The sequence below is a fragment of the Mesoplodon bidens genome, assembly GCF_964165515.1.
Source record: "Mesoplodon bidens genome assembly, chromosome: 18".
Classification (NCBI taxonomy): Eukaryota; Metazoa; Chordata; class Mammalia; order Artiodactyla; family Ziphiidae; genus Mesoplodon; species Mesoplodon bidens.
In genome coordinates this window covers 6,177,475-6,204,019 of record NC_138175.1, presented here as the reverse complement: position 1 = coordinate 6,204,019, position 26,545 = coordinate 6,177,475, and the positions used below count along the sequence as shown (strand labels likewise).

Below are 26,545 nucleotides of genomic sequence, written 5' to 3'. Positions count from 1 at the left end.
GGTGGCCCCACATGTGTACACCAATGCACACTGTTGCCCTGCCAGTGCCCAGTGAGTGGGCAAGATGAGAATTGCATTAAACACAGAGGAAACAATGCATCTAAAAGATGAAGGTCTGATTTTCTGTGCAGAGTTTAAATGGTACATGTGTCTTCACAAAGAACACAGAAACCACTTCTCTTAAAGAGAAGAAAGAATGGAACTGGGCTTCCCTGGTGGTGCGGTGGTTGAGAGTCTGCCTGCCGATGCAGGGGACACAGGTTCGTGCCCCGGTCCGGGAAGATCCCACATGCCGCAGAGCGGCTGGGCCCGTGAGCCATGGCCGCTGAGCCCACGCATCGGGAGCCTGTGCTCCGCAACGGGAGAGGCCACAACAGTGAGAGGCCCGTGTACCGCAAAAAAAAAAAAAAAAAAAAAGGAACTATGTACTTGGGCTTTGTAGAGGGAGATTTGGCCAAAATGGAGACGTCCATAGGGGGTGTATGTGTTGGAGGGCACATACCTAGCCACCTGGATCACCTAGTGAGTGCAGGTGCTTCTGCCCTGATGGGTGGCACTGTGAATTGGAGAATTGTCAACACACAGGTAATTGTGGAAGCTATGCTTGAGGAAAGGCAGCAGCATAGCCGTGATAATAGCTACCTTGCTAAGCGATGTTGAGTCAACCCAGGTGCCAGCTCTTTACCTGCATTATCTCATTTTCATCTTTGAAGCAAACCTCCAGGTGGAGATTACCCCCATTTTACAGTGGAGAGAGCTGAGGGCTAGAGAGATTTTGTAGCATGTTCTCTGACACACAGATAATTAAATGGCTGAGCAAGAACTTGAATCCCAGCTCTGCATGCCAGTTGTACACTCTGACCCTGCTCCCTGGGTACAGGACAAGGATTGTTTGTATTTCCCTCTTCGCCACTGGAGAAGGGGGGCTCTATTCTTGTGGAGGAGGCCCCAGTTCTCTGCAGGATGGATAGTAAGAGACTACGTCCTCAGTGGAAGCAAGGTGGGTCTCCTTGAGACCCTTTCCCACAACCTCTGAACTCCATTCATTTTTGCAAGAGTGACGTTCAAAAGCAGAGAAACTGAGGGCGCCTGTTTTGTCAGTTCATGGATTTCTTGCTGTACCTGCTCTTCTAACTCAAGTCACTGCCTTCTGTTCTGTCTCCCTCTCCATCTTCATCAAGGAGTGGTAGAAAAAAAAACTCAACCTGGCATCAGACCAGCCTCACTTTGATTGACAGCTTTTCTTGGAAAGTTCGCTCCAGCTTTTTAGTTCCATTGTGTGCTCTATGAAATGGGGCTAATGATGCCTCTTTAGATTATGAAAATTCATATGTAAGAGAAGCCCTTGCTAAGGTGCCTGTTCGAAAGCAGACACTTAACTAATGTCAACTTCTCCTCCTCCTTGCCCCGCCGCCACAGTGGAGAGGGAACATTGAATATTTCCATTAGAAAAGCTGCCATTCACACATGGGACTTTTTTTCCCTGCATCCCAGTGTTTATAGTTTGAGGAATTCTCCACATTACAATCCTCAAGGACACTGGATCCCGACATTTGCATGTTTGAAGACTGGTTTTTCAAAGAAAGCCCAGGGTAGCCTTGGGCTTTCTTTTCTTCTGCTGCATCCATGCTGGATACACGTAAGGATTTAAGTGCATCCTGACATGGCCTCAGGAGTCACCTCTGTCCTGAGTCCTCAGAAGGAGAACCTGGGCTTTTAAGACTCACAATGTGAGGCTGATCATGCTTGCTGTTAGCAGTGCAGATCCAGCACAGTTTTAAAAGCAAAGTGACTGCATAAAAAGAAAAAACACATGGTTTTCCTGTCTCTCCATGGAACCTCTACTTCCATTAGAGAAAAAGGAGAAAACCCGATTAGGAAGGATAAAAGCATAAATGGAACTGTGTCAGCCCTCCCAAGGTGTCATCAGTTACTCTACAGGCAGATATTTCTCACCTCCCATTCAGGGCATCTCCTGTAACAGCCATTTTCATGGCCAAAACAATAAGGAGATAGATTAGGCTGGTCAATTTGTCCCTTTCCCTTTTCGTGGGTAAAAAGAAAGTGACTTAACTAAACCTTTTTTCTTTAGGATGAAAAGAGACTCTAAAAAAACATTTTAGTAGCAAATAGCTGTCCTAAAGTAGCTGAAACAGGAATTGATTTTCCTTACCTGCCTTCGCTGGATGTCGAGGGGATTACCTGAGAGCAGGTGTGTGGCCCACTTTGAAGAGTTGGGCCAGGTGCTATTACACTCAACATCATTCTGGGAGGCATGATTGCTACATGATTTGCCAATTCTACAATGTCCCTTTTCCTCATTGATGGGTATCTTTCCTACCTTGACATTCAAACTCATAACGAAATGAAATTTTAAAGCTAATGGTAATGTTTTTCACATATAGGTAAACATATGTAAAAGAATAGCCAAATAGAAATAACTAAGATATTCTTCATCTTTATTTGAGTAATGCCACTTCTGGGAATCTATCCTAAGGAAATACTTCAAAATGCAGAGAATTTTCTTCTTTTGCAAGATATTCTTGGTAGCTTCATTCGCATTATTCATAAATGAAAAGAATCAAATGCCCATTATTACCGAATTGGTTGTTAAATGATGTATGTATTTTAAGATATTGGGTAGCCATTAAAAAGGAGTTAGTAATAATAGGGAAAATGCTCATGGTATCATATGTTAAAAAAAAATAAAGGTATGTTTATGTTTTAATGCAGTTGGCATAAAAAACCCCAGCAAGGTTTTCTATAGGCAGAGACAAGCTTATTCTGAAATTTATGTGGAAAGGCACAGGCCCCAGGAGAGCTAAGCAATCTTGAAAGAGATGAGTAAAGTGGAAGGAATCACTCTACCCATTGTTAAGACTATGTAGCCATAGTAATCAAGACAATGTGGTACAGCAGAGAAAAAGACACATAGGTTGATGGAACAGAATAGAGAACCAGGAATGAGATTTCACCCGGTTTTCCCCACCAATTCTCACTAAAGATTCAAAAGCAATTCGGTGGAGGAAAGTTAGCTCCTTCAGCAAATGGTGCTGGTGCTATTGGACGTCTGTAGGCAAAAGATGAACCTCAATTTAAGCCTCATGCCTTATATAAAAGTTAACTGTAAAAGGATCATGGATGTAAATGTAAAATTGTTAAATCTTCAGGAAAAAACTGGGAGGAAATCTTAGGGATTCAGGGCCAGGCAAAGAGTTCGTAGACTTGACACAAAGGGCAAGATTCCTAAAAGGAAAATTTGACAAATTGAACCTTATCAAAATTTAAAACTTTTGGCCTATGAAAAGATAAGCTATAAACTAAAAGAAAATATTTACAAACTGCATACCTGATAAAAGATTAGCATCTAGAATATATAAAGGACTCTCAAAATTCAACAGCAAAATTCCCAATCATCCTAATTAGAAAATGGGCAAAAGACATCATGAACAGACATTTCACCAAAGAGGATATACAGATGGCACATAGGCACATGGAAGGATAGTCTACCTCATTAACCATGAAGGAAATGCAAATTAAAACTACAATGAGCTATCAGTACACATCTTCTAGAATGGATTTAAAAAAAAAAAAAAGGGCTTCCCTGGTGGCACAGTGGTTGAGAGTCCGTCTGCCGATGCAGGGGACACGGGTTCGTGCCCTGGTCCGGGAAGATCCCACATGCCGCGGAGTGGCTAGGCCCATGAGCCATGGCCACTGAGCCTGCACGTCCGGAGCCTGTGCTCCACAACGGGAGAGGCCACAACAGTGAGAGGCCCGCGTACCGCAAAAAAAAAAAAGTAACTACAACACATTCTGGTGAAGATGCAAGAAATGGGAACATTCAGACACTGCTGGTGGGGATGTGAAATGGTACAGCCACACTGGAAACCAGCTTGGCAGCTTGTTGTAAAACATGCAATTACCATAGGACACAACAGTTGCACTCCTGGACATTTATCCAGAGAAATGAATACTTAGGTTCGTATAAAAACCTGTCCACACACGTTTATAGCAGCTCATAGCAGCTTTGTTCATAACTGCCAGAAACTGCAAAGAACCCAGACGTCCTTCAACAGGTGAATGGTTAAACTATGGTCCATATGTTGATCCATGGAACACCGCTCAGCAATAAAATTAATGAATTACTGATACACAACAACAACTTGGAAGAATCTCCAGAGAATCATGCTGAGTGAAAAAGATCAATCCCAAACATTACGTAGAGAATGAATTCATTTATATGATATTTTGTAAATGACAAAATTACAGAAACAGAGAACAGATTAGTGGTTGCAGGATCTAGGGATGTGGGGGAGAGTTGGTATATGGGGGAGGGGGCATGGTTATAAAACATCAACGGGGGTCGCTGCAGTGATGGACTGTTCTGTAGCTTAATGGTGGTGATGGATACACAAACCTACACATGTGACAAAATGACATAGAACTAAATGAACACACCCACACAAATGACTACAAATAAAATGGAGCTCTAATAAGATCACTGAATTGCATCAGTGTCAATATCCTGATTGTGCTATTGTACTATAGTTTTATGAAATGGTACCACTGGGGGAAACAGGGTAAAGGGTATTTCTTGCAACTGCATGTGAATCTACAATTATCCCAAAGTAAAAAATATTTAAGTAAAATATATTTATGCAGTTGTATGCATTTAAAAGACGGAAGGGAATCATTGCTATGTTAAAATAATTGTAACTATCCAGGGGGACGTCATCATCGAACATCTGTTTTTCTACCTTTTACCTTGGTTTTTCTTTCCAGCTTTTTCATAGTGTACATATATTAGTTTTATAAAAAGGAATAAAACAGACCTGATTTTTCATTGAAAAAAAAGTTCATTGCCAAGTACAACAATTTACAGTAATTTTTTTAGTTTATTCTGAAACAGTCTCCTTATTCCTTCTTCCCTTAAACCCTGAGTATAAAGATAGATCAGTCCCACATACACACACTGCATACATACACCACACGCACAGACATAAAATTTTGACCTCAAGAATAAATAGGTTGGGACTCAGTGTTCAAAGCTTCACATTGACAATTTGCAGCTAAAGATGTAATGAACTGTTGTCAGCCTTGATGGACGTTTGACCTGGATGGAGCGGGGTGGGGGGCGGATGAAGTTGGATGCCTCACTGTAGTTTCTACTTATGATTCATAGCCCAAGTCTGGTGTAGAGACAGAAGGTGCATCTTGATGCATAATAAAAGAGTAAAGACTTAGATGAAGAAAATAATGAGAGAGGAACTATTTAGCAACATGTTTTACCCTTTCCACCCCACTGTGTGACCTCCATCCTTTGGGGCAGACATAATTTGAAAGCCCAGAGCATATGATTGGTAGTAATCACATAATTGCATAGTATGGGAACAGGGCTCAGGAACCTATAAAAGTTTCACCTCTGCTTCCCCTTAGGGGAGGTATCTAACCAGTATTAATATTTTAGAAATACTAGAAGGTAGAAGAGGAGCCATTATTCATGACTAGCACCTCCATGGTATGAAAATTAAATAATGGATTTTTTTTTTTTTTTTTTGCGGTACACAGGCCTCTCACTGTTGTGGCCTCTCCCGTTGCGGAGCACAGGCTCTGGATGCGCAGGCTAAGCGGCCATGGCTCACGGGCCCAGCCGCTCTGCGGCCTGTGGGATCTTCCCGGACCGGGGCACGAACCCGTGTCCCCTGCATCGGCAGGCGGACTCTCAACCACTGCGCCACCAGGGAAGCCCCTGGATTTTTTTAAAGAAAGAGTTGCTAGAGTTGTGGAACTATAAAAAATATTCCTCTCTTGGGGATGTTGCATTTTTTTGCTTTTATCTTCTCCTCTTGAGAACATTTTGATTTACTTCTGTGATAAGCTTATAACAACTAAGGAACTTGGAAGGAGGGATGAGCTAGGCTGGGAGGGAGGGGGGTTAAGGCAGCTGACAAATGAGCCTGGGTAAATTTGTTTGGCTTCAAGTCAGAAAGCCCCAGGACTATGCAGACATTCATTTTCCATCGTGTAGCATGTGCACCTGCACAGATGGGCCGGGGCCCTGGGCCCTGTAACAGGGAGCACCCACTGTGCCACGTGGAGTGGGGTCTGAGCAGGCTGGTGTGTTGAACAGGAGCTCTCCAAAGAGGCCTTTCATAATCCAGTCCCAGCCTTGGAACAACCAGCCTTGCTCCTTATGGAGGCATCTGGCTGAGCCATGAGAAACCGAGCAGCCAGGAGTTGGTGTCAGACCAACACCCGGAGTTCTGGAATAACTCAGCTGGGCTCAGAAGTTTCCATGTCCTGTCCTGTCCCCAAGCCAGCTGTGTGACCTTGTTGGACAATTGACTTCACCTCACTGAGTCTCACTTTCCCCATCTTTAAAACAGAAATAATAGTTACCTCCCTGGTAGAATGCACATAAAGCTCTAGCATGGTACCTGACATTTGTAAGACCTCAGTGAAAGCAGTTATTACCTAGGATACAACTTGAAGGTTTTAAAAAATCCTCTTAATTATTAAAATTAGTAATTTATTTTATAATTCTATAATTATTATAGTTATTACAAGTCATCCTGATATTGACATGGTGTTGTGGCATGATGTATTCAGGTGATAACTGTTGACATTGATTGAGTGCCTGCTGTGTGCCAGCCATAGTGCCGTCTACTCACCAGAACCTCAGGGGCGTGGGTCTATCGTCCTCATTTAGCTGAAGAGGGAACTGATGCTCACATGGGTGAAAAGATTAGCTCAAGGTCAAAATCCAAGGACACATTAGAGCCAGAGTTCAAACTGACCCAGAAGCCATTTTCTAAACCATTGCACCACGGAGGGAGGAATGATAGATACTGCGTAGCACCTAGAGAAATGGAGGCCCAGGGAGTGAAAGAGAACCCTTGTCCAGCCAGTGGGTAGAAAGTGGCTGAGCTGGTTTTAAACAGAGATCCCCAGATAGCGCCTCATCCCTCGCCTGCCTCACAGGGTGCTGATCCCCACATGCTCAGAGCTGCTCCAAGTTCAGACTCAAGTAATCACAGCAGCTGGGAGTAAGAAACAACCTCAGAGTCTGTCTGATATTGGTCACCTCTCCACCTTCTTCGCCAGGTGGGGTGTGAGCTTGGACACGCAGTGGCAGCCTTCTCCACCACCAGTCTGCCCACGCCGTCAGCTAAAGCTCTTTAACCTCTGGATGTTTTCTTCATTTGAGCTGAAATCTGTCTGTTCTGTATCTTGGCTTTTTCAAAAGAACAAAATGAAACCAGTCTCTTCTGCGGGTATTTAGGTGATGCCCCAAACTGTGCCTCCTGCCACCATCTTTCGACATTTCCAATCACTTAAGGGGCTCCACGGTGTCCATCTTCTGTAGAACAGACCACCTGGCTTCTCTCTCAGATACATGCTTCCTCATGGCTCCCTACCTCACATGTATCCCTGGGATAGAACATTGCACACAACATGATCTGTTTAGGAATTGTCACCCACAGGGCAGTAATTGGGCAGTTGTGTTGACCCATGGCTGGTTAGAGGATTTGTTGTCATGACTCGAGAGGAGCCTGAAGCCCATACACAGCCCCCACCAAGAGCTTTCCATTTATTGTGCCTCTTCTGAAACGCTTTGCCAAAGCCTTCATTGACTCAGTTTGAACGATCCTCTCTTGTTGGGCTTCCCTTGGAAAATCCATAGTTTAGGCAGCCGGAAGCTTCAGAAGAAAGATGTTGACCTACGTTGATTCCATCGCATCCATGGGCCTCTTAACTTTCAGGGAGCGTGCTGCTCTCTTCTTAAACATGGATGTCTCATGGGGAATCATTGAATTAGGAGGTGACACTATTCGGAGGATACCAGAGCACCCCTCAGAACTCAAGCCCAAGAAGTAGAGATGGTCCTTACCAGAAATTGATAAGCCATTTTGAAACCAAAGTAAGTGTGCAAGTTCACTGATTTATGAACTTTTATCATTTTCTTTTCTCTCTGACCACACAGTCTCTCATTTCAGCGTCCCTTTACATAACTTCTTTATTTATTGCAAAGTATTTAAATGTCTGTTATTCACCATGCACTGTTCACAGCAACAAACAAAAGTCCCTGATACCTTGGAGCATATATTTTAATGGTAAAGAAAGATAAAAAACAGGTAACTATGTCAGGTGATGATTCCGTGAAGAAAAACAAAATGGTTATAGAGGATGATGTTGGGATGGGCGACTTTTTTTTTAATAAGGTGGTCAGGGAAGTCCTCTCTGAAGAGATCAATGTAATTAAAGAATTGGGAGACAATGATGAAATGAGCCATACGGGTATCCATTTAGTAGGATCCTGGTGAATTGAAGCCATTCACCAGACACCACTGGGAAAGGGGACTGTGATATTTTGGTCTAAGAGTGTAATTTGGAGACCAAGGCTGAGGCATAAGATTAAGTCATGTTGCAGTGGATCATTTATCAGATTCAGGGTGGTAACACATGCCATGCTTGAGCCTGATGTGGCTTCACATACACACAAGTATTCATTACTCTCTTTTTTAATTTTCCAAGTAGACTATTTTCTTTGTCAAGGTCTGCACTTATGGCCCAGTTGGGTCTCCCCAAGATGGTAGACTCAGCTTTCAAGCTGATAAGACTTTAAGGGTCCACAGCCTTCAGCCAACTGAGTCAGTCTCTTCCTGTCCCAATCCCAGGATCCACAAAGAGATGATCAGATTGGCCAGGCTCTGCTTTTGTATAAGAGCCTATGGGTCAGAAGAAGGTAAGCCCAGGGCTGAAACAGCAGTAGACCCAAGCATGGCACTTTGGGGGAAATGAGAGCAAAACAGGATCAGGGGATGTGTGTGGACTCAGCGACGTTTGAGGCTGAAGGCAAAGGCAGGTTATAAAGAGCCTTGAGTGCATTTCTGAGGGAGCATGAATTTTCCCTGAAAGTGATGGTGTAGGGGGGCCCTTGAAAGGTTTTAATCAGGTGTAATCCGATTGTGAGAGAGAGTAGGCGCTTCAGGGGATGAGGCACTTCAAAGCCTCACACAGGTTCTAGCCGAAGCACATGCAAAGGAGAATAGAATGTCAGGCTTTCAGTGGAAAATGATTGAAATTGTATTTATGTTTGCTTGTGTTTCCAAGCGTCAGACTTAACATTAAAATTTGTCCTGAATTATAAGAATAACAAGAATAAGCGTTGAAATTCTCAGTGAAAGGGCAGCCAACACGCATTTCCAGGGAGAAATTGTTCGATTGTTTGTGTTTATTACTTCCAAATGGGAATAGCCCCAGGTTCATAATGCTGATTTTGTTACACTGCTTTCTCTGAACTGTGGTTCAGATGAGTGCGTAAATATTTGGTTTAACATTTCTTTGGGAACCGTAAACATCTGAGGAGCGGAGCAGTGGCAAGGAAGGAAAGTTCGCCAAGTTAGTAAGAGATTAAGTGTGTGTAGTTCAACAGTGCCCAAGGGCATGATTGATGTATTATCCTTTTACATGGCAGAAGGCATGCAAAACCCCCCAGACTGCACCGTTACTATGCCAAAGCTCAGAGAGTGTGGGAAGGTAAAGATGTTCCTGCTGGGAATTTGATGTACAGAGGAAATGGGTGACCCCTTGGGTACATATAAATCTGGAAACTGAGACTTGGAAGTCCTTAATCTTGGCTCTGCCTAAGATGAGTATCTCTGCTCCGAGTCTTCACAGGGTGGGTGTGTCAGCAGGAGTCCAGACCAGGAACACTTTCAACAGTGCCAGGTTCCAGTGCTTTGTTGATTCTACTCCTGGGGCACTCCCACACAACCCAGCAGACTTTGATCAGGTGGCCATGTGGAGTGGGGGTTAAGGCCATGGGCTCTGGATACTTGGATTCAAATGCAAGGCCATTATGTAGCTGACTTTGGTAAGGTGTTTGTGACTCAGTTTCTTTCTTTGTAAAGTGGGGATTAACATCAGTACCTACCCCATAGAATTGTGGTAAGGATTAAATGAACTTATGTATGTAAGATGCTTAGAATAGTGTGTGGCAGAGTCTTTTTATTTTTCAATAAATGGTAGCCTCTGTCATAGTCATCATCATCACCACCGTTTAATAATCATAAAAATAACAATTGCCTTACATTATTGAGTAGGTTTATATACTGATGCATTAGGTATCTCTCAGATCACTTATCCACAGTAACCCTTTTAGGATAGGCATTATTTCCCTCATTTGGCAGAGGATGGGAATGAGGTTCAGAGAGGCCACATGACTCCCAGTGTGTCCACATTGTTAGTGAGCTCCAAGCTGCAAACCCTAAGTGTCCTAAGCACTCTGTGCATTAGTCAGGATAGGTTAGGTTCAGTGGTGGTAATAAGCAACTCCCATTTCAGTTGATCAAAGTAAAAAATCAAAAAAAAAAAGTTTTAACCGAGCTCCATGTCCATTGAGGGGTTAGGTAGGGGCTCTGCACCTTGTCATTTTTCTTTCTTTGGGATCTAGGTTGATGGAGTCACCACTATTTGGAACATAGCTCGTCACCTTGGAGAGGGCAAAAAGAACCTGGCTAAGCACATCATAGCTCTTAAAGCTTTTACTCAAAATTAGCTGAAGTTACACATGTCACTTTCACTCACACTTCATTGGCTAAAGCAAGTCCCCGTTCCTGAAGAGCCAGAATATTAAAGAACAGCCTCAGTGACTACTTCCCACTACCATACATCTGATTCATAAGTAGAAGAGACAACAGGTATAGAAAATCTAGACTTTTCACTATGGGTTCCAAGGGACCATCGTGTGTGTGTGTGTGTGTGTGTGTGTGTGTGTGTGTGTGTGTGTGTATCCGTTATTTATTTGTCTGGTTTTTTTTTTTTTACAACTTTATTGGAGTGTAATTGCTTCACAATGGTGTATTAGTTTCTGCTTTATAACAAAGTGAATCAGTTATACATATACATCTGTTCCCATATCCCTTCCCTCTTGCGTCTCCCTCCCTCCCACCCTCCCTATCCCACCCCTCCAGGCGGTCACAAAGCACTGAGCTGATCTCCCTGTGCTATGCGGCTGCTTCCCACTAGCTATCTACCTTACGTTTGGTAGTGTATATATGTCCATGCCTCTCTCTCGCTTTGTCACAGCTTACCCTTCCCCCTCCCCATATCCTCAAGTCCATTCTCAAGTAGGTCTGTGTCTTTATTCCTGTTTTACCCCTAGGTTCTTCATGTCATTTTTTTCCTTAAATTCCATATATATGTGTTAGCATACGGTATTTGTCTTTCTCTTTCTGACTTACTTCACTCTGTATGACAGACTCTAGGTCTATCCACCTCATTACAAGTAGCTCAATTTCGTTTCTTTTTATGGCTGAGTAATATTCCATTGTATATATGTGCCACATCTTCTTTGTTCATTCATCTGTCGATGGACACTTAGGTTGTTTCCATCTCCGGGCTATTGTAAATAGAGCTGCAATGAACATTTTGGTACATGACTCTTTTTGAATTATGGTTTTCTCAGGGTATATGCCCAGTAGTGGGATTGCTGGGTCATATGGTAGTTCTATTTGTAGTTTTTTAAGGAACGTCCATACTGTTCTCCATAGTGGCTGTACCAATTCACATTCCCACCAGCAGTGCAAGAGTGTTCCCTTTTCTCCACACCCTCTCCAGCATTTATTGTTTCTAGATTTTTTGATGATGGCCATTCTGACTGGTGTGAGATGATATCTCATTGTGGTTTTGATTTGCATTTCTCTAATGATTAATGATGTTGAGCATTCTTTCACGTGTCTGTTGGCAGTCTGTATATCTTCTTTGGAGAAATGTCTATTTAGGTCTTCTGCACATTTTTGGATTGGTTTGTTTGATTTTTTGCTATTGAGCTGCATGAGCTGCTTATAAATTTTGGAGATTAATCCTTTGTCAGTTGCTTCATTTGCAAATATTTTCTCCCATTCAGAGGGTTGTCTTTTGGTCTTGTTTATGGTTTCCTTTGCTGTGCAAAAGCTTTGAAGTTTCATTAGGTCCCATTTGTTTATTTTTGTTTTTATTTCCATTTCTCTAGGAGGTGGGTCAAAAAGGATCTTGCTGTGATTTATGTCATAGAGTGTTCTGCCTATGTTTTCCTCTAAGAGTTTGATAGTTTCTGGCCTTACATTTAGGTCTTTAATCCATTTTGAGCTTATTTTTGTGTATGGTGTTAGGGACCAAGGGACCATCTTGATTTTTGGTAGAACCACAAGAGGCAAAGTCAAGGGGCCGAATGAGCAGGGGGGTGAAACTCACAGTCTGCATTAAGAAACCAGAAACTCAGGAAGTGATACATAAGAATCCCAGTTATTCTGTTGGACAATAAAGAGATGCAGAAGTGTGATACTGATGGGCAGTGAATGGACTTTGGGCCCAGACAAGTAAGGCACAATGACTGAATGACCCAAAGATGACTTCTTTTTCTGGTCTGCTGTGACCTCTTTGAGCACATCTCCCATGTCGCGTAATGTGGGCTTCATAGAATATACTGAACTGCGGGCCCTTGAACACTCTGGAACTCGTGAATCGTCAGTAAATATATTGAAAAGAAGAGAAGAAGGTAGAGGGAGATAATATGTTAGAGGAAATTATACTCAAGAAGGAAACATCTTATTAAAACCATGGGAGAGAAACAGACCATCAGGCTGAGTGAATGGTGGTGTCAGTTTGGAATACACTAACAAATATAAACCGAGTTCCCTCAGTAAGAGCAGCATTGTGCCAATTATGTATGTAAATATGTGTATTTAAATATACATATTGGTCCTTTTGTGGCTGGCTTATTTCACTTAACATGATGTCTTCATCCATATGGTAGCATGTGTTAGAATTTCCTTCACTTTTAAGGCTGAATAATAATATTCCATTTTATGCCTGTACCACATTTTGTTCATCCATTTATCCATTGTTGGACACTTGGGTTCCTTACACTTTTTGGCTATTGTGAATAATGCTGCAGAATACTCATTCTTTCCATGTGTCAATGGATCATTTAGTAAAGATGATATTGCACTTGGCCGTAAATAAATTTTTTAAAAACTCGCAAGAGTAGAAATTTCATAAGCCAAGTTATTCTATGACAAGTTGGAAATAAATAATTAAAATGTTAGAAATACTTGTAAATTAAGAAATACTCTCATTAAAAAAAAATTCTATAGCCTACAGAAAGTAACCACAAAATTATAACTATCAGAAAATAATGCAAAAAAACCCACCAATTAAACACTGAATTCTATGGAACTCAGCTTAAGCTGTGCTTAGGCATAATCTTAAGTGCCTTTCTTATAAAAGAAGGGAAACAAAGCTGGTGCAGTGATAGTGCTGATGAAGGGTAAGTGTAGTGTATTCAGATTTCCTCCCCCCATCATGTGTTACTGGAGTTTGATTTTCCTTCCCAAGTGCTCCATCCTGCCCTTAACCTTAGCACCCTCCATGGGAGGATGGAGACCATTTGAATTCGGTGGTGAACACAGCCAGCCCTGCTGGTATGAGAACCCCTGGTCTGTGCAGTTGGTCTCTAGCCATCCTCCTCCTCCGGTGGATTGCCAGAGTGTTGGTTCTGTGCTTCTCCACCAGGTATTTTGGAACTCTTGGCACTTGGTTTTCCTTAGTCCCCCTTGTTAATTTATAACCTACTGGTTGAAAGTTGTTGAGCAGCATGAGGGTGAGAGACGGGCATGGATCTAACAGCTGCCCAGACTGCTGAATGGCTAAGTGTCTTCAAGTTCAAAGGCATGTCAAAGACTAAACCACAGATGAGAATTAATTACTGCTTACAAATCACCTTAGAGAACCAACCTACCGATTAAAAAAAAAATGCCTTCTAATAACTATAGGTAAAGGCAATAAGTGGGTTTTTTCCTATTTAACATGAAGTAGAAAACAACTTCTAAATTAGCATATACACCAAGCTCCAGTAATTACTCTTACATGTTTTTAAAAAGTTGTTTTGGTTTTGAGTTTTTTGTTGTTTTTTTAACTGTATAATAAGTAATATAGGCTCATTTTATGAAACCAAAAATATTCTAGAGTGAAGGAAAAAATATCACCCCTACCTCCATCCCCCAAAGACCTATACTATTCACATGTGATTTATTCCCTTTGGAAATGTGTGGGGGCAGCGGCTGATTATTTTCTGGTTTTTCATCCTTTCGATCATATTGCTTCTATACGTAGAATCTTTTATCCTTTGAAAATAAGTATCTCCTGATTTTCTAAATAGGTAGAATTAGAGCATTAATTTAGTTGGCTATGACAGGGCAGAAGTGCTAGGGTATTTGTGTTGGAGCTGCTTTGTGCAGCGAGCACAGTGTTTGCTTAGACAGAGGGTCTTCACACAAGGGAACCCTTTGCAGATTATAAGGATGGGGAAGCGTTCTAGGTCCCTTCATGACTCCTGGGCATTACCACTGCCTGGGAAGTTAACTTTGGGGATTTGTAAAAAGAGAAATGAGAAGATACTGAGGTTGCATAGGTAAAGTGGCCACATTAAAAAAAAAAAAAAGTACAACAGACTTTAATTTGTGAGTTTATGAAGCATTTTATGATCTTATAAAAACATGCAAACAAAGTTGCACTTTTTTTCAAAGCTTTAATAGGGTGTCTTATATGTTCCAAACCCAGGAAATGTTAAAAGAATAAGAAATAAATAGCCCAAGGGACAATCACCACCCCCAACAAAGAGGCCATCTGCTCTCTGTACCTTAATGGACCTCAGTGGTGAGCAGGGCTAGACCCAGATGATGAGGTTGTCTCCCTGGAGCAGGGCAGAGGGTCAGGAGAAGCTCCAGTGAGTAGGCAATCCCTGGTGCCGAGTCCAGGAAGACCAGGAGGGGCTCTAGCAGACAGGACGGGGGGATAGGAGTCCAGCTGACCTAGGTCCAGAGAAAGTGGGCAAAGTTCAGGAGGCCCATGGCTCATGGTGGCAAGAGATAGAGCTGGAGAAGCAGGTGGAGGCCCATCAAGGAGGTCCCTGGGGGAATTTCATCTGGGAGCAGTGGGGAAACATTGAAAGTTTTAATCTGAGAACTGTCTTGGCCAGATTTGTGTTTGCATTTTGGAATGGCCGTTCTGGTTGCAATTAGGACACGAAGGGAAAAGGGAGAATCAGAAACATGGAGGCCAGTTAGGAGACCACTGTAACATTCATTTACTTACTTGGTATGCAAATATTTGCTGAAAACTTACTGTGAGTGTTGTGTGTGTTCTTGGCCCTGACAAGAAAACAGTCAAAACTCTCTAGTGGAGATCTGAGTTAAATTACAGGTACTGGAGATTGGCAGAGGACAGAGCTAGAAGTTCTTACAGTAAAGAGAATATACAGAACTTGGCGATTGTGGTGGCATTTTGATGTATCAAATACATTTTCCATAGGGGAAAAAATGATGTCAGCACAATTAAGGAAATGTCTGAACCTACAGGGAAGCACTGTAATGGGCAATTAAAAACCACACTGACTGAATAAAGACACAGACCTACTAAAGAATGGACTTGAAGATATGGGGAGGGGGAAGGGTAAGCTGGAACAAAGTGAGAGAGTGGCATGGACATATATACACTACCAAATGTAAAATAGATAGCTAGTGGGAAGCAGCCGCATAGCACAGGGAGATCAGCTCGGTGCTTTGTCACCACCTAGAGGGGTGGGATAGGGAGGGTGGGAGGGAGGGAGACACAAGAGGGAAGAGATATGGAGACATATGTGTATGTATAACTGATTCACTTTGTTATAAAGCAGAAACTAACACACCATTGTAAAGAAATTATGCTCCAATAAAGATGTTTTTAAAAAATACCACACTGACTAAAGGTAATGTGGGGTTCTGGACTGGATTTTGGATCAGAAAAATGATAGAAGTAGAAAACTTGGTGAAACCTGAATACATAAAATCTGGAGGTTAGTTAGTTAATAGTCACACATCAATGTTAATTTCTCATTTGTGACCAATGTTCCATGGTTATAAAAGATGTTAATATTAGGGAAAATTGGATGAAAGATATATGGGAACTTTATACTATCTAGGCAGTGTTTCTATAAATGGAAGTTTACTCCTACCCCCAAAGTCTGTATCTATCTATCTGTCTATTAGATATAAAATATATTTATATTACATAAATATAATAATATATAAAAATATTACATACTATATATATATATAACCCCCAACCATATTGAATAGAAAAATTATAGAATAATTTATACAAAATGGTCCTATTTATAAAAATGTAAAAACATTCAAAATTGCTATATATTCTGTGAGTATGTATATATGTATATAAATTCATAGAATACCTTTAAAACACAATGCAACTTAGTATTGTTGGCTACCTGCAGCAGAGAATGGAGGTGGGAACGGGATTCAAGGGGGGACCCTGGCTTTGTCTAATACACCACACTCAAGTAGGAAGGAAGTAGGCAGTGAAAACACCCTTTGAAACTCAGACCAAGCATCACTTCTTGCTCCAAGCCTCTGTATTTCCTGCCCCTTGCTGGGTGCGGAGGACTCTGGTCCCACCTGAGCCATGCCACCGACACAATGGATGTTCCGGTCACCCCCATTGCTGCCTGGGAAGTGACTTTACCCAGGTATGCAGCAGGACTCCTGTGTGCTATTTACACGCCCTTCCCAGAGTGTCGGCACGCGGCATCCAAGTTCTTTCTCATCATTAGCTATTTTTTTTCATTCCGACTCAGAGAACAAGGAAGGAAAATCCCACTGTGAAAAGAAGTGTTGAATTACAAAGAATAATAGGAAAGACCAGCTAATTGTGAAGCCCTGCTATGTGGTATAATGTGTGTTAACAGCTGCTGCAGTAGCAGAGACTCATGACAGGATTTGTTCTGGGCAGGAGTGCACTGGATTTCTTACATTCCATCACATTAAACACAAGAAAAGGATGATAGCCTTGGGGCCACAGCCATAGAGCAGCATTTGGACAAATCTTAGGAGTTTAACGTAGTATAATAAAGGTCATCTGGAAACCCACCTGACTTGCATGGAACAGCTTTGATGTGTGGCTGAGGCCACAGAGCTGTTGGGTAATTCCTGAATCTAAATTGAGCCAAGACTCCCATCTTTCCCGGGGAGAATGATCCCTACTCCCATGCTTTCTTCTCCAAGGTTCCTCCATGCCCTGGGGTGCCTTTGATACATACGGAAATATGGGACTTGGAGAAATACCAACTCTGCTTTACTGACGTTCTAGAAAACAGGCTTTTAAGAGTTCCTAATAGTGTTATATGTTTAAAATAGGTCTGGAAGGGAGGTAGCAAACAGACGCAGCCTTTTTTCCAGCAGAAGTCTCCCAATAGTAACAGTGGAAACCATCACCAATCATAATGAGCGTGGATGGTGCTGAAATCCATCTAAATCGGTGGTCCTCAACCCCGGGTGTGCATAGAATCATCCATGGAGCCTATTAAAGCACAGATTACTAGACCCCACCACCAGGGTTTCTGATCCAGGGGGTCTGGGTGGAGACTGAGAATCTGCATTTCTGAAGAGCTCCCAGGTGATGCCCAGGCTGGTCCAGGGAACCATATCTTGAGACCACATGTTGAGACCACATGTTGCAGGGAGAATGAGGCCCTTCACTTCCCTGTGCTGGCGGCCCTGTACGGCTCATCAGTCTGGGGGCACCGTGCCTGGTGTGGCTATGAGCGCTCCTTCAAAGCAGATGCAACGCTGAGGACCAGGAGGCAGGTTCACCTGATATGTTCAAAGCCAGGCCTTTAAAAACAAAATGTTGGGCTTCCCTGGTGGCGTAGTGGTTAAGAATCCGCCTGCCAGTGCTGGGGACACGAGTTTGAGCCCTGGTCCGGGAAGATCCCACATGCCGTGGAGCAACTAAGCCCATGCGCCACAACTACTGAGCCTGCGCTCTAGAGCCCGTGAGCCACAGCTACTGAAGCTCATGTGCCACAACTCCTGAAGCCTGTGCGCCCAGTGAGTAGGCAATCCCTGGTGCCGAGTCCAGGAAGACCAGGAGGGGCTCTAGCCCGTGCTCTGCAACAAAAGAAGCCACCGCAGTGAGAAGCCCGTGCACCGCAACGAAGAGTAGCCCCCGCTCGCCGCAACTAGAGAAAACCCACATGCAGCAACGAAGACCCAACACAGACAAAAATAAATAAATAAAATAAATTTTAAAAAATGTTGAGAGAGAGAGAAGACTTGTGCACTGCTGAGCAGAGGTCTTGCTCCTTCCCCAGAGAATCAGTCATTTAAATCCAGCAACCAGCACTAATTAAACAGGGTTCTCTCCAAGACCCTGCTTCCATGAGGTCACGTGGTTCAAGATCTCTAAGAGAGAGAAAGGAAATGACACAGACCTGATCTTCACAGCAGGAGGAAAAGTTGCCCTGGGAGGATTTCTGAGTCTAGAATTCAGCTTTCCATGTTGAGTGGCAGGTAGAGGAATGGGAGGATGGCAGTGTTTGCCTCAAGAGAGCTTTCAGGACTGTCTCCCACTGTGTTTCTTCCAGAAGGTCTGGGGTGCTGTGCTCCCAGCCCTTTCAGAGCAGGGAAGGGTCAAGGAAGGAGAACAGATCACAGAAGCCTTCTCCTGACAGGTGCTTTCTAGTGGGTGTGGTCAGAAGTCCACTCTTAGGAAGCAGGACAGTTCCATAGCCTTTGTAGGTTTCCCATGTCCATTTCCCTTTAGTTAATATGGCCTTTGGAGAGGACTTGTCCCACGGGTGTGTGTAGGGGAGCAAAAGGAAGAGGTTTTAATCCATATTTGGGCTGAAGTGGTAAGAGCAAGGCGGTAAATGTGAGAGACGAAGAGGAACAGAGTTGGCTCAGATGCCCCTTCCCACAGTAAGTCTGTTTCCAGGTCACTTCTGTCCTGAAACCAGAGACTTTTGTGAGTTTTGTTTCTAAAAAGGAAATGTGTTCCCTTAGAAAGGGATTTTTTTATATTGTGGCTAAGATGTGTTTTATGCCTGGAGGTGTCAGTTTTACCCATTAACAACAATGGCATGATGTTGTTATTATTATCATTCTTATCTTAGTATTCTAATTGTTAGCTCTGATTTATTGAGCCCCTTCTATGTGCCAGGAAGTGTACTTTGCACACAGTATCTCAACAAACTCTTAGCAACCCTGGGAAATAAGTGTCATTATCCCTATTTTATAGATAAGGAAATCGAGAGGCAAAAAATCACATTCAAGGTCACAGGACTGATGGTCGGCCAAGCTAGGATTGAGACATATGTTTGTCTAATCGGTGGGGCTCCTCGTTAAACAGATATTGGTCTTGGTCCCTGCGGTATGCCGGGCACTTTGCTAGTCGTGGGACTCAGTGGTGAGCCCGATATGCTGAGGCTGTTGACCTAATGGAGCTTCCAAGCAGTGGGGCTAATGTCAGTTGGATTCAATCGCGTCAAGCAGTGACTAAAACTTCTGTTCATCAGAAGATACCACATACCTTATTTTTAGTCTTGCTTTGGATGATATTTTCTGTTAATTAAAAAAAATGCAAGCAGAGGTAACTGGTGTTTAATCAAAATTCTCAGTGTATTTTAATAAAGAATATTTTAAATCAGAAAAAAACTGTACTGCCCTATGGACTGTGTCATGCTCTTACTCCACTGGTCCTGGCAGAGGAGGCTTGCCATGAGGCTCACGCTGCCTTAGGCACCACTGCCACCTGGTGACACATGTCAGAATTGCAGGCATGGCGCCAACAGAAATGCCACCACCACACCTCTTCCTGATTCCACCAGAAGGCACATTTCTGGTTCAGCCACCTAAATCCTCCAGGCTCAGTTGACTATATTCCAATAGGTGCCTGCTTGTAAATTGATGACAGCCAGATCAGTATTAGCTTTCTTTTATCTGTTGTTCTGAATGTCTATTGTGTTAGTGACCTTTATAGTGTTATAATCAAATTAATGTCTGCAGGTATTGATGATAAAGTGATATTAAATATACATGAATGCTTGTTAGAACTCTAGAACTAACCTATGCAAATTATGATTTTCTCTTTAGTTGGATACTTTCAGATGACATCAAAACATAACATAATTTGCCCCCTAATTACCTCTCAACCTCACCTCTCCTCAAACCATTCTGGAATTTTCGAGGCTTTCTCACCTGCCTGCTGCCTGTCTATGCTGTTCTCTCTGCCTGGAACTGCCTTCCTATATCTTTACCTTTTGAATTTATTCTTTAAATGTCAGATCAAGGCTGACCACCTATAGGGAATTCTCTTAAAGTGAATTCAACAATGACGGTGTTGCATAGCAGTGCCCCTAGGGAGATGGAAGATGGCTTCTGAATCCCATCCTTGTTTCTTTAATAACTGTGACCATGGCAAGCTTGCGTAATCTCCCTGAGTCTCATTAACTATGAATAATGATGTTCCCTGCCCCCAGCATTGTTGTCAGAGTTTTTTAAAGTGTGTGTAAAATTCCTTCTCAGCACCATGCCTAGTACCTGGTAGAAGCAAGGGCATAGGTGGCGCTGTCGATGACTACATACATGTAGATACCTAGAACCCTGATTAATGCCTGCCTGGTATAGGACTGTCAAATGTTTTCCATTGCTTATTTGGTCTTACTTGCAGAAAAAAAGCCTGTTTCCTGGGAGTTAAAAATAATATAAATGTCCAACCTTGAACTTCATGAAGTTTCTTCCCTCTTAGATTCTTCAATATACATCACCCCAGGGCTGGTAAGCTTCCCCGGCTGAAAGCCACAAAGATTTGCATATTAGGATGAAAGGTGTTAAATAGTGATGCTATTTTTGGTGATGCTGCTTTAGTCAAGTTCATCCAGCACCTCTGCGTTGGCATCTGTGATTAGTGGATTGGTCACCGAGGTGTGTTTGTACTGTGCTTTCTCTGTGTTTTCCAGCCAGAGTCTTAAGTGTCGCTCTGTTTCTCTGACCAGGTAGTCGATAGTGACAGACCGGAAGGGTCCAAGTTCCGGCTCACTGGAAAGGGAGTGGATCAAGAGCCTAAAGGAATTTTCAGAATCAATGAGAACACAGGTAGTGTCTCCGTGACACGGAACTTGGACAGAGAAACGATCGCTACCTACCAAGTGAGTACCCCTCCCCCCCAGTGCCCACCCCACATGCAGAGATGTACCTTTCAAAGACTACTTCCCTCCCACTGAGCTCATTATTTCTGTGCTTCATCAGACCCGGGGCTGTGCGGCTTTAAGTGTGTCTCTGTGGAAGCCAAGTGGCATTGAACCCTGACAGAGCAGCAGTGGGGGCCCCTATCTCATCAACAGAGCCCCCCAGGTCTGCGTGAGACTTTGGGCACTAAAAACCAAGAAGGGGGACCCTGGGGGGATCTCAGAGGAGGTCAGAAACCCTACATTAACAATGGCTTTCCAGAAACCAGCTTGATAATGAAGAGCTGTAAAAAGTATAAACCCTTGGACCCGATCATTCTACTTTTAGAAAGCCATCCTAAGGAAATAGGGAGGAATTTAGTTAGATTTTTGTACAATGATGTTATAGCAGGACACGATCCTTAAAATGGAAACAGTTGCTAAATATTCAGCAATATATAATGGTTAAATTATGGCACAATTTTGCAAGGAAGTTTTCTACACCATTTAAAATATTTTTGAAGAAGTTCTAGTTATATGGGAGATTTTCAAGATATTGAATGGAAACAGACACACCAACACATATGGTATCCTCATTACAGATGGAGTATTTACACATATCATGATGGGTATGTTTGTGAAGAAGCATGATAGAGGAAAAGTCAAAGTGTTGGTGGTTGTATTTGACATTGTTGATTTTTTTTTCTGATTTTTCTACAATGTACTTGCTTCTCTTTTCTATGGAGAAACAGAAGGCTATCTGTAGAAGGATAGTTTCAGAAGTTGACACCTGTTCAAGATTCAGAGACCAAAGTAGTTGCACACAGATATTGGGGTGAGCATTAAATCTCATATAGGCTCCAGGTCTGTCCTATCCCCTCTCTACGACACCCCCAAGAGTCCCATCTCACAGCCTCTGTTAAGGACCCAAGCCTCTGAGGGCAGTAAGCTCATTTTTCAAGAAATGGGACAGGATTCCCAGCCATTGTCGGGGCAAGCCCTCTGTGGGATGCAGGGCACTGAGCTGGAAGCAGGCACTTGGGAACAAGGCCCAGTCAACAGAGTTTGCTTTCCATCACCATTGCCCATCACATGCGCCTCTCCCTGGATTGGGCTCTGGGGGGTGGCGGCCAGTTTCTAGGAGTGGACTTGGCATCTCTGGTTTTCTTCGTCAAAACACCGTGTAAGAACATCCCAATCCCACTTCAACAAAATTACTTCCTCTTCCCTAAAAAAAAACTCCATATTCTTCCTTTTCTGCAGAGAGAGGGTGGAGGGGCATTGCATTGGAAAGTCAAGTGTTCTGGCTGGGAAATGGGTACCCTGGGTCTAGCCTCCTCTGTCACCATGAGATACTGACCTTGGGAAAACCAAGTAAGCACTGGTCCTCAGGATTCCACCCATAAAATGCAGATAACACTCGCCTAGCTACCAGCTGGATTGCTGTGAGTTTCCAGTGAGAAGATAGAAGAGGGCGTTAGAGGCATTAAAATACTAGACAAATACAGGGCAGTGGGTGAGGAAAGGCCCATCCAGCCTCATGCTGAACGGTGTGTTCCAGGGTCCCGGGTCCTGGGAGGACCTCCCTCTCAGGAACTTTGCCAAAAGGCAGATGCTGTGAGCATGTGCAGGGGGTACCATCTGTCAGAGGATGCCAAAGGGTGACCAGTGTGCATCCTCAGCGAACCCCCGGCAGGGAATCTGGTTGTTGTAGAAATTGAATGCTGGCACCCTCAGAAGTTCCCAGTTCCAGCTGGACTTGACGGTGACCACAGGTGACCTGGCAGCTGTCAGTGTCCAGGTGCTGTGGATAAGCCAGCTGCAGACCATGGGTAGATGCCCTCTACTTTTTCTCTGCCTGTGATAGGAATATCTCTTAATTTTCAGGCACAAGGAACTAAAGATACGATACATTTCATAATTTCATAGCATGGTGATTCAGACCCCTGGGGTTAGCAAATTGCCATTCAAGTCTCAGCACTGCCGTTTACTGTGCTGTTTTTATCTTGGGCGACCCACTTACCCTCTCTGAGGATTTTTGATTCTCCTCCACAAAGTAGGGATAGTACCAGCATCTCTAAGGACTGCATAAAATGAAATAAAATTATTTTTGCAAATTCTTAGCACAATGCCCAGCACCTAGTGAGCATTCAGTAAATCAGAGCTGCTCTTATTCATTTTTCTGCTGAAAAAGATTTAAATTTTTTGGTTAAGTTCGACAAGTTTTTAACATCAGTTTCCTACCTTCAACCATGAGAAGGTTGACATCTACCACAGACTCATGGTTTTTCCTTCTATCCTGACAGGAACTGAACTTCATAGCATTTGCTGCCCCTCTTTTAAGTAAAGAGAGAGATTCCTGGAGGAAGCTGAGCTCTAGAATTACGTAGGAAATTAAGAGGGTACAAGATAAAGAATAAAGGAGTGGAAGTCTTCTCGGGAGTGTTCTGTAGCCTGGAAATAGGACTAGAGTGAATCAGAGAAACTGGAAAAAACTGGTTGCCAGGAGCGAGAACTGGTAAATGAGAGGCTGAGAGATGCCTTTTTGGGGTGACTCCGTAGGAGCTATTTTAAGAGCTGAACAATAGTTCGGATGCAGGCATGGCTAATTGATCCTCTCTGATGTTTGTGGGACCCAAAGGTGGATTAAAACTTTGTCACCCTTTTGGGAGTCCTTCCACATTCAGAGAGAGATTTCTGGGCTCCATAAACCAGGGCCCACCTGAGAGTGAACATTCTCCTTAGATGGCAATGACCTTGATCTCCAGGGACAGTGAGGGGAAGAGGCTTTGGGGCAGTTACAGCAGGAAGAACTCAAACACCAACATTCAAGGACTGACAGGGAGTGGGAGTGATGAGAAGGTGGCCTTTGGTCAATCAGGTGGCTTGGTTTTGATGTTGCCAAAGATGCCAGTCAGAGATTTTCTTTGAGGAGAATTTTTGATTCATGAAGTGTCCCTTTCCTCTGGCTTCCGGAAGCTGAATGAAGGGCTGTCAGGTACAGCTGTGCAGGGGTTTTACTGCACAAGGGTGAGGCCATGTAGTATGCAGCAGTTACAAACATAATTTTGCATGTAGCCATGCTGGCTGAATTAAAAGCACAGCTTTTATGGACTAGCTACGGGAACTTGGGTAGGGTATCTGCCTTGATTTTATCATCTGTGACATGGGGACAATAATAATACTGATCTCATAGGATTTAATGGACTAAATGAGTTAATGCGTGTCAAACGTTTGGAACAGTACCAGGAACATGGTAAGCCCCATACAGTCTTTTTTTTTTTTAGGGGCTCTGGTTTAATTCTGTTCTGCTCTGTTGTTCCTCCAACACCTGTGTTTTATTAGGTATAGTTTGTTCTCTTGTTTGCTTTTTTTTTTTTAGATGTTGGGGATAGGAGTTTATTAATTTATTTTATTTATTTTTGCTGTGTTGGGTCTTCGTTTCTGTGCGAGGGCTGTCTCTAGTTGTGGCAAGCAGGGGCCACTCTTCATCACGGTGCATGGGCCTCTCACTATTGCGGCCTCTCTCGTTGCAGAGCACAGGCTCCAGATGCACAGGCTCAGTAGTTGTGGCTCACGGGCCTAGTTGCTCCGCGGCATGTGGGATCCTCCCAGACCAGGGCTCGAACCCGTGTCCCCTGCATTGGCAGGCAGACTCTCAACCACTGCGCCACCAGGGAAGCCCCCCATACAGTCTTATCACATGAGTGAGAATTAGTGAGGGGAAAGGCAAAGGAGGTAAACGAAAACTGGTGGTGGCCCAGCCTTCCCATCTCAAGCATGAACTTCTCTTAAATAATCGTGAGTTTATTGGTGGTTTCATAATGTACTCCGTAGCATATCAATTGATTCATCAATTCATTCATTCTTAATATATTTGATTGAGGACCTGCAGGATGAGGAATACAATGGGAAATAAGACACACCAGGTTCCCTGCCCTCACGGAGCTTCCATTTTAATGCCTAGGCTTTGTTTCAAAATAAACGGATTTAAGTTCCTCTCCACCGTGTACAGGTGATATGCCAGGGAGTTGTGCTGTGTTCGTTGTTTGTCTTGGTTTACCCCTGGCGCAGGGCCACATGTGCCCAGTGGAGAGGCTGCTGGGGCTTGGCAGGCATACAGTGTCTGAAAGGAGTACCAGGGCTACAGCAGCCAAACGGCGGCCTGGCCTGAGCCACTCTTCACCAGCCTCATGAGGACCCGGTTTCTAATGCCAGGTACCCCCTGCCTCTCGCTCTTCAGTTTAGTCTTTGTCCTGTTTTCCTCGTGTCCCTGCTGAGGAAGGTCCCTACCTATTACTCTCTGTTTGGTTCTGCTATTTCTGGATTTAATGAGAACTGGGTTCCTGCCTTCTCAATATACTTTGGGCACAAGAAAGTTGCAAATCCACTTCATTTCAAGCACCTATTTAGAAATGATTTACTGTCTTAGTGCAGATAGGTCCATCTTGTCCCTGGTGGGCACTGTGGTTGGTTGCAGGTCTGCTTTTTCAAAGAGCAGAATCCTGGGTCTCCAATTCCCACATTTTACTTTCCCCTTTTGCAAGTTTAAAAAACAGAGAGCACGTGGGTGAATTTTGTTGTTGTTTATTTTAAAGGTAAGTGCTATTCACATGCAAGTTCATGCTATGGTGCTGGCATTTTCCAAATCCAGCAAGAAAACACTGTGAACTAAGCCTCAGAGATTTGCACAAAAAGAAATAGTCTGAGATAAATTTGTCCTTGAGCCCCTGAATGTGTATCATCATTAAAGTTACTGTTTATTGAACTCTACATGGCTGATGTTGTGCTAAACAACTCATGTACATTGTCTTACTTAATCCATTTCACACACGAGACTTCAGAAGTAGGTGTTAACACCATTTTATAGACAAGCAAATAACTGTTAAATAACTTTTCAAGGTCTCCCAGCTGGTGTGTGTTGAACCTGGGATCCATATCTGTTTCTCTCCACCTCTAAAGCCCTGAATTTTCAATTACTAAGAAACACTTCTTCCTGTTTTACCTCCAACTAGATTCTGTTGTGTCGAACCTGCAAATTCCTAGGCCTCTTTCCCAGGAACTCCACTTATTGGAAGGGGATTTGACTTGCTGGATGATCTGTTTCTTCTTAAATACTGTCTTTTTCCAAGACCCACGGCCACCTGCCCGCTCTCCCTGCTGCAGCCCCCAAAGGGCTTCCCATGCTTCTGACCCGAAGTGGCACCTGGCAAAATAATTTAGCTCTTGCAGTATTGGAAGCTGACATATTAATGCAAAGCCTCCTGAAATATTACTCATTATTATGCATTTTGCCAGCGTTTGAGTGATTTGTGAACTCTTCACTGGAATAAAGTACTGTAAATGATTCATGAATGACCAAGTTTATGAAATTCTATAAAAATATTAGCAGGTGGTAATGATTCACTCACGCTGTGACTATAATCTGCTGGCTGCAAATTTGTCAATATGGGAGGACAGGAGTGGAGGGGAAGACAGAGTCTGTTAGGCGGGTGGGGG

At 43.3% G+C, this 26,545-nt stretch overlaps 1 protein-coding gene across 1 annotated transcript in view; it reads left to right on the top strand.

The window, feature by feature from the left end:
- CDH13 (cadherin 13) overlaps window positions 1-26,545 on the top strand; it is a 1,033,476-nt gene that overhangs the window by 514,379 nt on the left and 492,552 nt on the right. Inside the window, exon 5 of the mRNA XM_081215776.1 lies at window positions 20,876-21,028. Within this exon, the coding sequence (XP_081071902.1) occupies window positions 20,876-21,028 (153 nt within the window). The remainder of the gene's footprint in view (window positions 1-20,875; window positions 21,029-26,545) is intronic.